The 12,600-nt window shown below is 34.0% G+C and overlaps 1 protein-coding gene across 4 annotated transcripts in view; it reads right to left on the reverse strand.

Moving 5' to 3' along the window:
- Positions 1-12,600, reverse strand: part of LOC138186829 (unconventional myosin-XVIIIa) — a 65,205-nt gene that overhangs the window by 27,054 nt on the left and 25,551 nt on the right. For 3 of the 4 annotated variants that reach the window (XM_069127053.1, XM_069127054.1, XM_069127055.1), the window contains 11 exons: positions 9,922-10,110; positions 9,273-9,449; positions 8,806-9,006; positions 8,491-8,643; positions 7,425-8,008; positions 7,168-7,350; positions 6,260-6,522; positions 5,784-5,946; positions 5,359-5,533; positions 4,788-4,946; positions 4,300-4,515 (listed from right to left, as the gene is read on the reverse strand). In XM_069127053.1, the coding sequence (XP_068983154.1) occupies positions 4,300-4,515; positions 4,788-4,946; positions 5,359-5,533; positions 5,784-5,946; positions 6,260-6,522; positions 7,168-7,350; positions 7,425-8,008; positions 8,491-8,643; positions 8,806-9,006; positions 9,273-9,449; positions 9,922-10,110 (2,463 nt within the window). Of the gene's footprint in view, positions 1-4,299; positions 4,516-4,787; positions 4,947-5,358; positions 5,534-5,783; positions 5,947-6,259; positions 6,523-7,167; positions 7,351-7,424; positions 8,009-8,490; positions 8,644-8,805; positions 9,007-9,272; positions 9,450-9,921; positions 10,111-11,023; positions 11,042-12,600 lie in introns of those variants that run through there. The other variant, XM_069127056.1, reaches the window with a different exon arrangement.

The following is a 12,600-nucleotide window of genomic DNA, read 5'->3' on the forward strand; positions in this document are numbered from 1 at the left end:
ACACGTTAGAATAAAGTTCGAAGAATGGGTAAAAATTTGTTACAAGCATTATACTTTCCTATAGTAATTCCTATATCAAGCACGTTCAACAAATCTTCTTTCTCTCAAAAAATCGAAACGATTCATTTATTTGGTAATGAACGTTAATTACTAAAACAGAAATTTAAATAAAATGTTGCCAATAAAGAGAAAAACGTGTTACTTTAATACTTTGATTTCGATCGTAGGTTGCCCTGATCAAATAAGAAAATAAGAAACATTTGAGTGCGAGACGCGATAACGGGAGTTAGTGGCAATATTGAAGTCATCATTGGTACCGATATTAATTTCTAACGAATCAGTCCACGCATCTATTCGTGGTGCAAGCTATCGACTGGTGGAATCGAACAGAGAATTATTTGCGATGCTAGACACGCACGAATCGCAGGCACACACGATCAACGGTCACATTTCCGCCGTGGAAACCTTAGTCCGGATATTTCGGGAGTGGAGATTCCTAGCTGAGCGTTTAAACAGAAGCGATACTATTCCAACAGCTTTTGTATACTCGTTATCGATTGTATTTTCATAACTGCGGGCCATGCGTTCCACTTCTTTCATCCGGTTAATATTTTGTAGGGTAACGCACTTAACATAACCGCCTTGGATAACTTACTACATAATTATGTATTGTATAAAACGAGGTTACATGATTTTGTCCATTTATCCGCGATACGGTACACAAAACACAGCAACATAATGGCAAAAGGAATGTGATAAACCTACTATTTTTCTTTTATTTTAACAATTCTAATATCTTTTTATTTTTGCTTGCTCTCATAAAAGTTGGAATATCGATATACTACAAATTCTTCATTTTCTATTTATACCGAAAGTTTCATACGTGGTACCCGTATTGGAAAAGCCAGTTTAACTGTACTTCCGTTGCATTATGCGGTATTTATGATATACTTTCTAAATTTATTCTATTGAGAACCGTTTCTACTTGTACATTCAAGTAGTTTAACCGTCTCCAATTGGTGTTCATCCACACACATCCATTTACTCATATATTTAATATCAACACATATAGCTACATTAATGAAGCAACAGGAAACCCTATCATGGTTACGTTACTTAAAAATGCGACACCAGTCGCGATAATATACAGTAAAGCTTACTAATAGAACTTCTCAGCATATTTGAGATTAAAAGATACGATGCAGTACAGAATAACTAGAAGAAATTAAGTACAACTAAAAGTATTCAATTTGTATTATTAGAAATACCAGCAGGTACTCTAGTATTCTTGATAAATGGTGTATTTATGGTGGTAAAGTACATATGTACACGGTAATAATGAAGTATTGCAAAAAGAAAAGCTTATAAATAAGATGTATGGAAGATTAAAGATGGTGTGCAAGAAGTTCTCAATAATCTTCTCTATTGACATTTCGTTACGATAATTAATATCTATTATCTTCTTTGGCATACACTGATTACAATAATTAACATATCATGTATATCTAAATTATCCAAGTAACCTCGACCGACTTTCCAAGTTTCAAAAGTTTTTCTTTTATTTTTTCCGTCCGATGCAACTAAAGAAACAGAGATGTTTTCTGGTTAAACAATTCACGCTTGAACGAACACTTAATTACTTCGGATTTTTCAAACTATTTTTAAAGAAACCGTACCGTGTACGTTACCTGTTCTATCAACGCAGTCTAAAGCGTAATTGCAAAACCAACATCATTGTTCTCGTCTGTTGGACGACAAATAAAAGGGTTCGATTACTCGTCGTTATCTAGAATATCACGATGACGTCGTGCTCCTCTCGACTTCCGTGTTCCTTAATTCGTTGGCTCGAATCTGTTGCGGAGAACAAATTGGACCACGCGCTTAGTCTTGAAGTAAAACAGACGGGCCCGATAAAAAAGAAAAGAAGAGGTGTACGTGCAAGGTGGAACACTTTCGCGACGAAAAGGCCTCGGGCAACGCGAGTTCTGCGAACAAGGAGAGGTTCCGAAGAGTGCAACGATTTCTATATGGGCCACGAGAAAGTCACTAGCGCGTGTCGCTTTTTTTCCACGGTTATTCGACCCTTTTGCACTTTCGCGGTTAAACGATCTTCTTTTCGGCTTCGGGAATTAACCTTGCAACGATAATCGATGATTAGAGTTGGCAGCAAATGAGCCACATTGGTGCACTTCGCAGCGGCAGTTTGCGGCTACTGATAAATATTTGAAAATTGAATCGAGGAACTGAAACTGATAAATAACGTGAATACCCCGAAGTAGAAATTTTCATAGTTGCTACGGAGGGGAAATATGCATTTGTTAATCTAGGAACCTACAAATTATAATTAACCCCGCTATAATTTCTTGAACTACATACTCGTATTATAAATATGACGCTACGGTCTTTTGAATTTGACGTGATTTTCACTGAATGCACCGTGCAAATTTTGCATAAATTCATTGAAATCTATTCAGGTATCTATTTCAGAGTATTTAATTATTTTACAGCACCGAAAATTGTTATATTGCAGAGAAATTGTACTTGATCGTATGCAACGAATAAGAGATGATTTTAAATAATAATTTCACTGCAATATACATTTCTAATGTGAATTTCCCTGTTAAATATTTACATATATTCGTTAAAAGGAAGGAAAGGTGTGAATTGTCTTCAATGTACCTGAAAGCTTCATTGACATTCTAAAAAAATTTCACATAAAACAGAGGTCTGAATTAAAAAAAAAAAATAATAAAACACACATTACGATGTACAAACCGCATCTATAATCAAACGTCACTTTCACGCATTAAAAAGTAACAACATACTAATAATTTTCCAGTAGAAAACACATTAAATGGTCATCCTTAACGTAAGTATAGTTTGGATCTGGTAATTTTAATGTCACTTCGCCATTCTATAGTAAAAAGTGCCAATAAAGACACGCGATTGCACCTAACGCGTGTGCAACTTTGCATGACATTTATAAATAAGATCTTGTCACGATTACGATTCCATGGAATCACCAAATTAAAATGCTTGTGTACAAAAAGAAAACAGACCACGTTCACGTAATTTGCTTCCTAAGTTACGTTACGAAACGTTACTCTACATAAATATGCAGAATGTGGCAAGAATTTTCATTTCAGTTGCAGTTACATGCAACAGTCTGATCATTCTGATATAACAGAAAAACTGTTCGAGTCTTTTTAAATAGAAATTCATCTGAAACAATTATTGGAGATTATTATTATTATTTTCTCTTTTCTATAAGATTATATGACTCCTAGTATTTATAATGTCTTTGCAAATTTTCGTATCGCAATTGAGATAAAATATCAAGTGTTACTCAAATCGTAGAGTTAAAAAACTTTTAGTATTACCGTAGCTATATTTAAATCATTAATATTATATATTTAGTTAGACGAGCTACTAGAATAAAAATCCATTTAACCAGACGGTGAAGATCGTTTTAATCAGTGAATTCACATCGATACCGATTCTTTGTCCGTGGTGTACTGACGAAACTATAATCGAATTCGTGGAGAAAGTTGACCGAAATCACGTAAAGCGATTCTCCTTGAGAAAACGAATGTTCGTTTCAAGTATGTGACGTTACCAAAATTCTCACACTGGAACAAACCACCTACGGTGAATCGAATTGCGGAAGCACTTCGAATACTTATGAGCAAGGTGATATTAATTCAAGTATCTATGCCGCCTGATGGTGATATTTAAGACCGGTATTACAAGTTAGGATAACGCTATCGATATGCCTTTCCATTTTGTTTGTTTTGATAACCAGAACATCAAGTAAAAGCATTACTACCTGTACGGAAAAAAGTGAAAGTGCTTCTACTAGAGTGAAAGATATGATACTAGACATTCGATCCTTGCTGAAGTACAGTGGCATGTAAATTGAAAGTTAAAAAAGATGAAATGGAAAGTTGTGCATAGTTTTGAGATATGAATGAGATATATACATAAATGTAAAGTTTTATAGAAGATGCAGTAATACTGGAATGTTTGGCTAAAAAATTAGCCCTTCATAGGTAAACATATGTTTTCATATTCATTCAGTTTGTAACACATTATGAAAATGATAGAAAATTAAATAATTCTCTCTAGACATATTTTTTACATCTACAAATTTCTAGTACATACCAAATACATATACTTGTTTAAAAAACAATACAGACAAAGTAGTATTTTGTAGATATCCCCTTTAGGGATTTCGCATTTTTTTGGAACCATACTACTACTTAGTATAGAGAAAAATGCAAAACAATAGATATGACTTACCTGGCTTTGTCCAACTCGATACAAAGCTGGATCGACATCGATGGTAAGCATCATATCTTCCACAGCACGGCGTTCATCAGCTACAGGACTGCCTGGTCGTGTGTTTACATCACTTGACAATAAACTGAATCGTCTTCTAAATTCACCTAAAGCTATATGCTTAGGGAATCCCACTTTATGCAATCTAACTGCATCGATTATTTGGCTTCCACGAATCTGTAACAAAAATTGAAATATTTTTTTAGTATTTTAATCAAAGATTGAGACTAATATTCTAGAAGATATAATTTATTGCACTAGATAAAATTAATATACGTATATTTGTATAACTGTTGTCAAAATTTCCCCTGCTATTATTGTATTACTAATCTGTTTTTGCATTAGATACAATTGATTGTGTAAAATTATTAACAATTTAAGTAAAAACATTACATGGATTGTGTTAATTAAATTTTTCATATTATACATTTATGCAAGAGAATTTTTACCTGTGATCGTAGAAGCGGTACGTTAATAACACTGTCTTCGCTTTGATTTGATTTTACTGACAATAAACTTTTATTATCGGTGCATCCAGCATTGTGTTGCGGTAGTATACAATGGACAAATTTAACTCGTGTTCTCCGCAAAGTTTCAATCAGTCCATCCTGTAACAAATTACATCATATCTTCATTAATGTCAAATAGAAAATTATGATTAATTTAGAAGAGAATTAGTTATTGCATCTTGCCCTTTTTACACGTAAACTGATAATAAAAACAAGAAACAAAAACAGGAAGTGGTACCATAACAATGTGCATCTTAATTCAGTAAACATTTTCAGTTTCATTACGTATCTCGTTTATGAAGTTAGTAGTAAACTTATATCAACTGAGTCATCGTTTGAAGATAACATAATATGTAACATGACATATGACCTTATCTTTCATGTTCGTATACACTCATGAAAATCATAATATTTCCAGATAAATATGTAGTTATCCAGAACTCAATTATTCATAGAATATTTATTTCTGATTAGCAGATAAGAATATTAGTCTTATGACTTTTATACTTACAACAGTGAATTTAACCTGAAGAGATATATTTTTCCTTTTAACGGTAGTGAATGTTCGCCGTATACTAGAAGCTCTTCTCAAAGATTGTGAACCTTCCAATCCAGGCATGGAACTGCATAAAGCTCCAGATACTCCTGCTCCACGTGCACTAACAAACAGCATATTCACATCTTCCCTGATATCAATATAAAATGTAATATTAGTTAGTGGCAACAAGAAATTTTAGTTAATAAAAATTTATTGATTATTTTAAATAAAATTATACTGAAAAATGTACAAACGTTTCAGTTCAAAACATGTTTTAATAAAATATTATCTTAGAAACATAAAGAAAGTTTCAAGATAAGGAGAAATAAGATCAAGATTTTAATAGAATTGTAAGATTTGTACACAATTAGAAAAATAAAAACATTTAAATTACATACCTTGTACTTTCTTGAAGTATTGTAATGGCACTTTTAGTAACAGGATTCTCCCGTGTTGCTTTCAGCCATCCTGTTGCTGTGTAAAGTACAGGATTGGTACCCAATAAATGTTGTAAGACAAACTGATTGTTCCCAGGTGCTTTTCTTAACAATAATTGATGATCTGTTTTAGAAAAACAGAATTAAAAAGATAAGTAAAAACAATGTATTGCAATGTACAGAATGATCATATATTATATCACTGTATCGAATAATAAACACTATATCATTATAAAAAAGAAAATCTTTTTCTATTTTTATTAACTACGATAATCTAGCATATGTATTTCCAATGCAATCAATTTGCCATAATTTCCTGAAGTGTATAATTAAAATTAATTCGGAAAATGAAAAGTAATATGGAGTTTTGGTACAATAACATAAAAAAGAAATTATAATTCATCATAATTCGTAAAAGACCAGACGTATTTAAGTACCTCTATCTCCATAATGAGAAAACAATCGATCTAAAAATGTCTCGTCGCTGCCGCCAGGACATACTGTTTCTTCCTCTAACAGCCACAGAAGACCCTTTCGTTCTATTTGTCTACTTCCACTAAGGTCACTTTGGCTAGTTCGCAACATCGTTGCACCTTGCGAACTTCCACGATCTAGTAGCGAAATTAAACCCTGAGGTGATCCAATTCCATCTTCGTCGCAGTCATCTTCGTAATCTACGTCAATTCCTTCTTGGACGTACCTGAATTACACGGATGAGTTCAATGGTAATATGCAATACATATCTATATCAAAGATTTTTAAGTTTTATTTCATTTATTTCATTATGGAATTTTCTTCGATTCAAATTCTTTGTGGTAGAATTTTTATTTCATTTGATCTATGCATTATTCCTTTATTTTTTATTATCATCAGTTCCAAAATTATCGAATTATATTCGAAAAATCATTACCGAAAATAAGTTATAGCACACACTATCTTCGTAACAACAAACGGGTTTGAAACATTCATCAATCGATTCATCTTCCATTTCTTTCGATATTTTAAGATAAAATTGAAATATTTCATGAGGAACGCTACTTTTACTTAAATTCAGGACAACTAGGAAGAGATAGAAAATATGAACAACCTGCCTTAATCGATTATCGACATCGAATGACAATATCGATTATCGAATATCGATATGTATCGACCTTTGAATTCAAAATAAAGAATATTTTGTATTTAAACGTAAGAATAATCTGTTTATTGTATCCTGCATTATTGAGGTAATCATATGAAACTATTTTGAATAAAGTCATATTCATTCTACAGTATCTGATCCAAAACAATAATTAATCACTATATATATATATATATAAACTTAATTAATTAGATTACAATGTACCTGTCCTTTGGTGCCACCAGTGTCGTATGATGAAACAACAGTTGCAGTCTTTCCTGCAAGTAATTGTGACACAGGTCTTCGAAACAGGCTCCCGTTTGTCGTCCACAAGAGGCTGGATTCTGAAAACCTGGCGAGTCACACAACAACAAAGAAGACACTGTGTGCACAGATGATGATATGGATCTGTGAAAAAGTAAAGAACGACATTATCATCATTACTCTCGTTCTATCCCTATTTACTCACAAAAAGAACAAACCTATTGATGAGAGCAGCTACGCAATGGAACACTTCAGAATAAAGTCCAATCAAAAGACCTTCCAGAGCATCTAATCCCATGATATCTTTGCTTTGTTCGGTAGGACTTGGTGTACGTAAAGCAGGCCTCGGAGTACTCGGTGTACCAGCACCGCCTCCATTAGAAGAAAACACTATTCTACTCAATTCCTCAACGGTAGTACCCAATAACGTTGCAGCCTTCTCCGCACATTCGACTCTTGCAAACTGCCATCGACTTTGCGAACTGGTGCCAGCCTTAACCGCACCAGCACAGCTCAGGTGATATATGCCAGCAAGGACCAGCCAAATGACTTTCTCGTCGGACTCAGAAACGCCGAGAATCCTAAAAGCGGCCACGATTCGATTAAACTCGACCATGGCACGCTGTTTGTCCTCGTGCTTCTGCAAAGGTGTAATGAACACATTGTTCTCTGCGACTAGATTGGTCAGGTGCAATTCCTTTCTAAGAGCACCCTCTGCGCCTGCCAGTAAACGATAAATTGCATGGAAAGTTGGGTCTCCATTCGCCCTTCTGCCTATCCTCGACTTTTCCAAAAGTAGGACCTTGCGAACAAAATAAAAATCAGGTCAATATATCTTGAATATTTTTACAAAATTATGGCATAGTTAAAGTAAATAATTATAGTAGGTACATATATGTATATATATATATTTTGTGCAACAAGAACATTTTATAACATTTTAATAAAAATCAAAAACATAAACTCGCTTAAAATATAGTTTTTTATCTTCAAATAATAATTCAAGCTCTTTTGATATGCTCCACTTTCGAGGGTGTGTTCATTGGATCGATTGTGCCCTTTATCGAGGGCGTTACACCCCGAAGCCATAGCACTACCACAGTAAGAGAATTCTCTAACTCTCATGTAATTTACATTTTGACTTTCAGAAAATATACTACAAATAAAAATGAATTAAATAATGTTATACATCAACGGTAAATATAAATTATTAATTGATTTACACTTCATGAAATAATATGTAGTTGAACAAAACGATTATCCGATAACGCATAATTGTATTACCTGCAAAGAAGCCGATGCTATTTGGCCCGATTGATCAAAGTCCAAACTGAAGAGCTGTGTAAAACGTGTTGCATTGGAATTCATGTGTGTTCTGCTATTTCCAAATGCCTCCAAAACTGTGAATAGGGCGTTGAGTTTCTCAATGGTCAAAATCTTTAACATTAATCAGAATAGACAGATTTTAAAAGATGGAATGATTTGTAAAATCTGCAATAATTGAAAAAAAATAGGAATTCCTATTTATCTTAATTTTCCTTAATTTTTATTATAAAGGTAAGCTGATAATATTATCAAATTCTATAAATTTTCACTCACCTTGTTAACTGTGCCTGCAGCCAATACAAGATAATGAAGAGCATGTTTAAAATTTGTTGTTTTGCCAGATCCACTACGGCCAAGAAACACTAAGGAATGATCCCTTCGAGTCGCTAACATCCCTCTGTAAGCTGCTTGCGCCATCGCATAGATATGAGGTGGCATATCCTCGCTTTTGCATCCTCTAAACATATGTGCTACCTGAAAAGTAAGAAAGAAAAAAAAGGAGGAAAAGATAAGCAACGTAGTTTAGCAAAATTTCTGTGGTTTGTAACGTCTTCATTCTCTGAATAAATTGAAATTAAGATTTTTATCTCACTTGAAAAGAAGGATGGTTTCAAACCACTAATAAATTTTAATTGCAAATTCCATTAAAGACTAAAAGCAAGAATGTTCAATTTATTCCTCTTTCATAAGAAAAAAAAAAATGGTAAAAAGAAATAAAGGAATGCGTAAACGTCTCTTGCCTTTTCAGAGTAAATCGCTAATGGCGCCACCGGATTGATAATGATCATGCTATCTCCCGCATACGTGTGTATTAAATTACTGGCATAACGTTGTCTCAGTGTGTGGAGAACAGAAGATTCATTGAGAAACCGTAATTGCGAGAGTTCCTCGGCCTTGTCAAACTGAGGAGGGTTGGCCTGCGAAGAAGAGGAATAAATGATTAGTTTGATTTAACCTACTTGTTAGAGAACTGCGTCTGTGTGTTACGAATCATCGTAATAACTAGACTACGGATGTTTATGCATTTATGGGAAATATACGCTTGTAAAAGTGTATAAAATATTCAATGTATTTATTATATTATTTAGAGGAAAAAGCGAACCTCTGTTTAAGTCGCATTTCTTTAATTTTGCTCATGAAAATAATAATTTGCATAGAAATTCATAGTCTAGTAATAACTTTTCATTTCTTTCTCTTTTTTCTTTTTATTACCGTAATTGTTGGTGCAATCGGGAGGAGTATAATCGGGAAGATTCTATATGAAAGATTAAATTGAAAACATAGAATATAATTCTTTATACTTTAAGTGTCTTAAATATTTAGAATTTAAATACTTTAACATTATGAAAATTGATATTCAATGTCAAATAAATTTAATCAAACGAATACCTTTTCAACGTCCTCTTCATCGACGAGAAGTTCCTCGCCAGAAGTGGTTAAACGAATTCTTAGCTTTCCTGTGTCCGGATCTGCTGGACCACATTTCGTCGCAGGGGTAAAACCACCTCGATGTAACAACCAAATTCTTTCGGAACTCAGCCATGCTTGTTCTTGCGCCAGATGCTCCTCGGACCGTGCCTAGTCATCAACAAAAGAAAAGGAAAAAAATTGCTTAAAATCCTATACGAATTTTCTAATCATCGAACGTAACGTATTTTGCAAATTGAAATTAAACAAAAATAGACTGTTTCCATGGCGCAGCCGACTCTTTCTATTTCAACAGAAATCTAAAAGTTGTAAATCTAGAACTTCAATTATATGATTTTGCATACGTTTCTCTCCCTTTCCGATGTTACCACAATTCAAAAAGAAAGTATTTGCTCACCTACGAGCTGTGTAGATTAGAACACTAGTCGTACTTGAGAATCCATATTAAATGAATTACATCATTGATTAGAAAAATGTATTTCAACCTTGAAGTTCAACCTACGAGCCATCCATCAAAAACCAGCAAAATAGTTTCAATTTCACCTATGCTTCAAATCGTGCACAACTATTCGTTTATGCAATTATACAAAGTTCAAATTATTCAGAATTTTCATCCTCAATAAGGATCTTCCTCGAATGGAAATTTCAAATTTCATTCTTCAGAAAATTCCCTCAGTCGCATATTCGGAAAGCTGTTTTTCAATGTTCGAGAAATATTTATTAACAGCAACAGCCCGCTAACGAACTATCGATAATTTGCAAAAATATCTGGAAGTGTTTTCGACCAATAACGCGTCCCATTCTGAACGACAATATATTTGTAGAAAAATGCGAAACTGTCGTTTAAATTATCAACATCCTTGAAAATGTCTGCGTTATTAGCACCGGTTTTGTACGCCTAATACCGCCATTTACATACCATCTTTACATGCCTGACCTTAATCAAGTAGAACACTTAAAATTCAAGGCTTATAAAGTCTGGTGTAGCAGCTACCAATTCAGACGTAACAGCGAGATCAATTCCAATTTTATGCGTTTCCATAAACGTTATCGGTATATTTACCATATTTTCCTCCTCGCACTTCCTCCTTCATTGACAAATAAAATTTCGACATCTTTATTAACATATTGTACGGCTCTTTTCTTTTAAAACTCTAGCCAAACTTAATTTTCACATAGCACGGAGCGCGTGAATGTCGCCGGTTCGATAACAATTCCCCTAATTTCGTGAATCACGCGATGAGTCGCAACTGTGGGTGCACGCGTATCGATTTCCGCGTGTCGTGTCAGGCGTTTTGCTAGAAAGCGTACTGACTTGTTCTATTCTACCATGTAAGAACGACGGCTCGTACGACTTCCTGGTAATAAATTACCATGAATCAAGCTCCGGGCTCCAGCGTGTACAACGATCGCATTGTTTCGTGAAACAAACAGAACGCAGCGTGCCTTCGAATACAAAAGATCCTAAATGGGAAAATTACACGATTGCAATGTGTTGCTCTTTTATCTGTTTCATGCTGCATCAACTAATCTCCATTTCTGTCTCATTTGCTGAATTATACCTTGTCAATTACACCTTGTCGATAATTAGCCATGGAAATGAGCGTTTAACTCGTTCGCTGTGTACTTGTATTGTACAGGACGATTTCGATGCAAATCGGCACGTATTTTCAGTCTATGCGTATGTATTTATTTATTTATTTAGTCTTTACATTTCAGTTTTACCTTTGTCTAACACTGAGACTAAGAGATCAGTAAAAATAACTGATGTCAGATCTATCGTCCTGGCAATTATTAAAAAGGTACAAGTGTTTTTGATAATGCTAATGTTTACTTTTATTAAGATAAAGATATGCTTACATAGATATTATGTACTTATTTATCTATTTTTGTTATATTGCTGTAATTAATTAATGTAATTAATTGCATACGAGGGATTAGTAGGTCTAGTATTAAGAAATCGATAAAATTAAACTGGACGCGAGTGTGAAACAAACTTGAAACTTCTGTATCAATTTTAAAAATTAGTACATATGAGCCCTGACAGTTATTTGGAGGGAGACACGTGTTGCGACAGAGATAAATGGTGTTAAACACACTCATCTGCTACCAGTGTAGTATACGTTGTATATATTTATGTCTTTACATTTATAGCATGTACACATACAGTAACATAGACTATAAGAGAACAAAATAATAGACGCACAGCAAATAGCGTTGAACAAGGAATTCGAAGAATTTGTTGAAACGTATAACGTGTTTTACCGAGAGTGCAAACTTTAATCTGGGGCGTAAACTAAATATGTATCACGACAACATTTTCATGTTACACTATTACGTGGCAAATATCGTATGAGAATTATTTGTTAATGTTATATTTATACAAGTAATTAACTAAAGTATTATGCAAGATGTTCCAGTTTTTTCCAGCCAATCTTCTCCCACAACGATCTCGAGAAACGTGCATGTAAAATGCTCTAAGATAGACGCACACACACACACACACACACATATGTATACACCTAGTTAAACGCCTTGGAAACACGCGGCCGCCAACGAAACATCCAATTTACCGATCATGAATAGCCGCATTCATCGGCTCTACGAATTCCCTATAGCTGCGCAACCATAATTTTCATA

Source organism: Bombus flavifrons, chromosome 14 (assembly GCF_040668555.2).
Source record: "Bombus flavifrons isolate JBK064 chromosome 14, iyBomFlav1_principal, whole genome shotgun sequence".
Lineage (NCBI taxonomy): Eukaryota > Metazoa > Arthropoda > Insecta > Hymenoptera > Apidae > Bombus > Bombus flavifrons.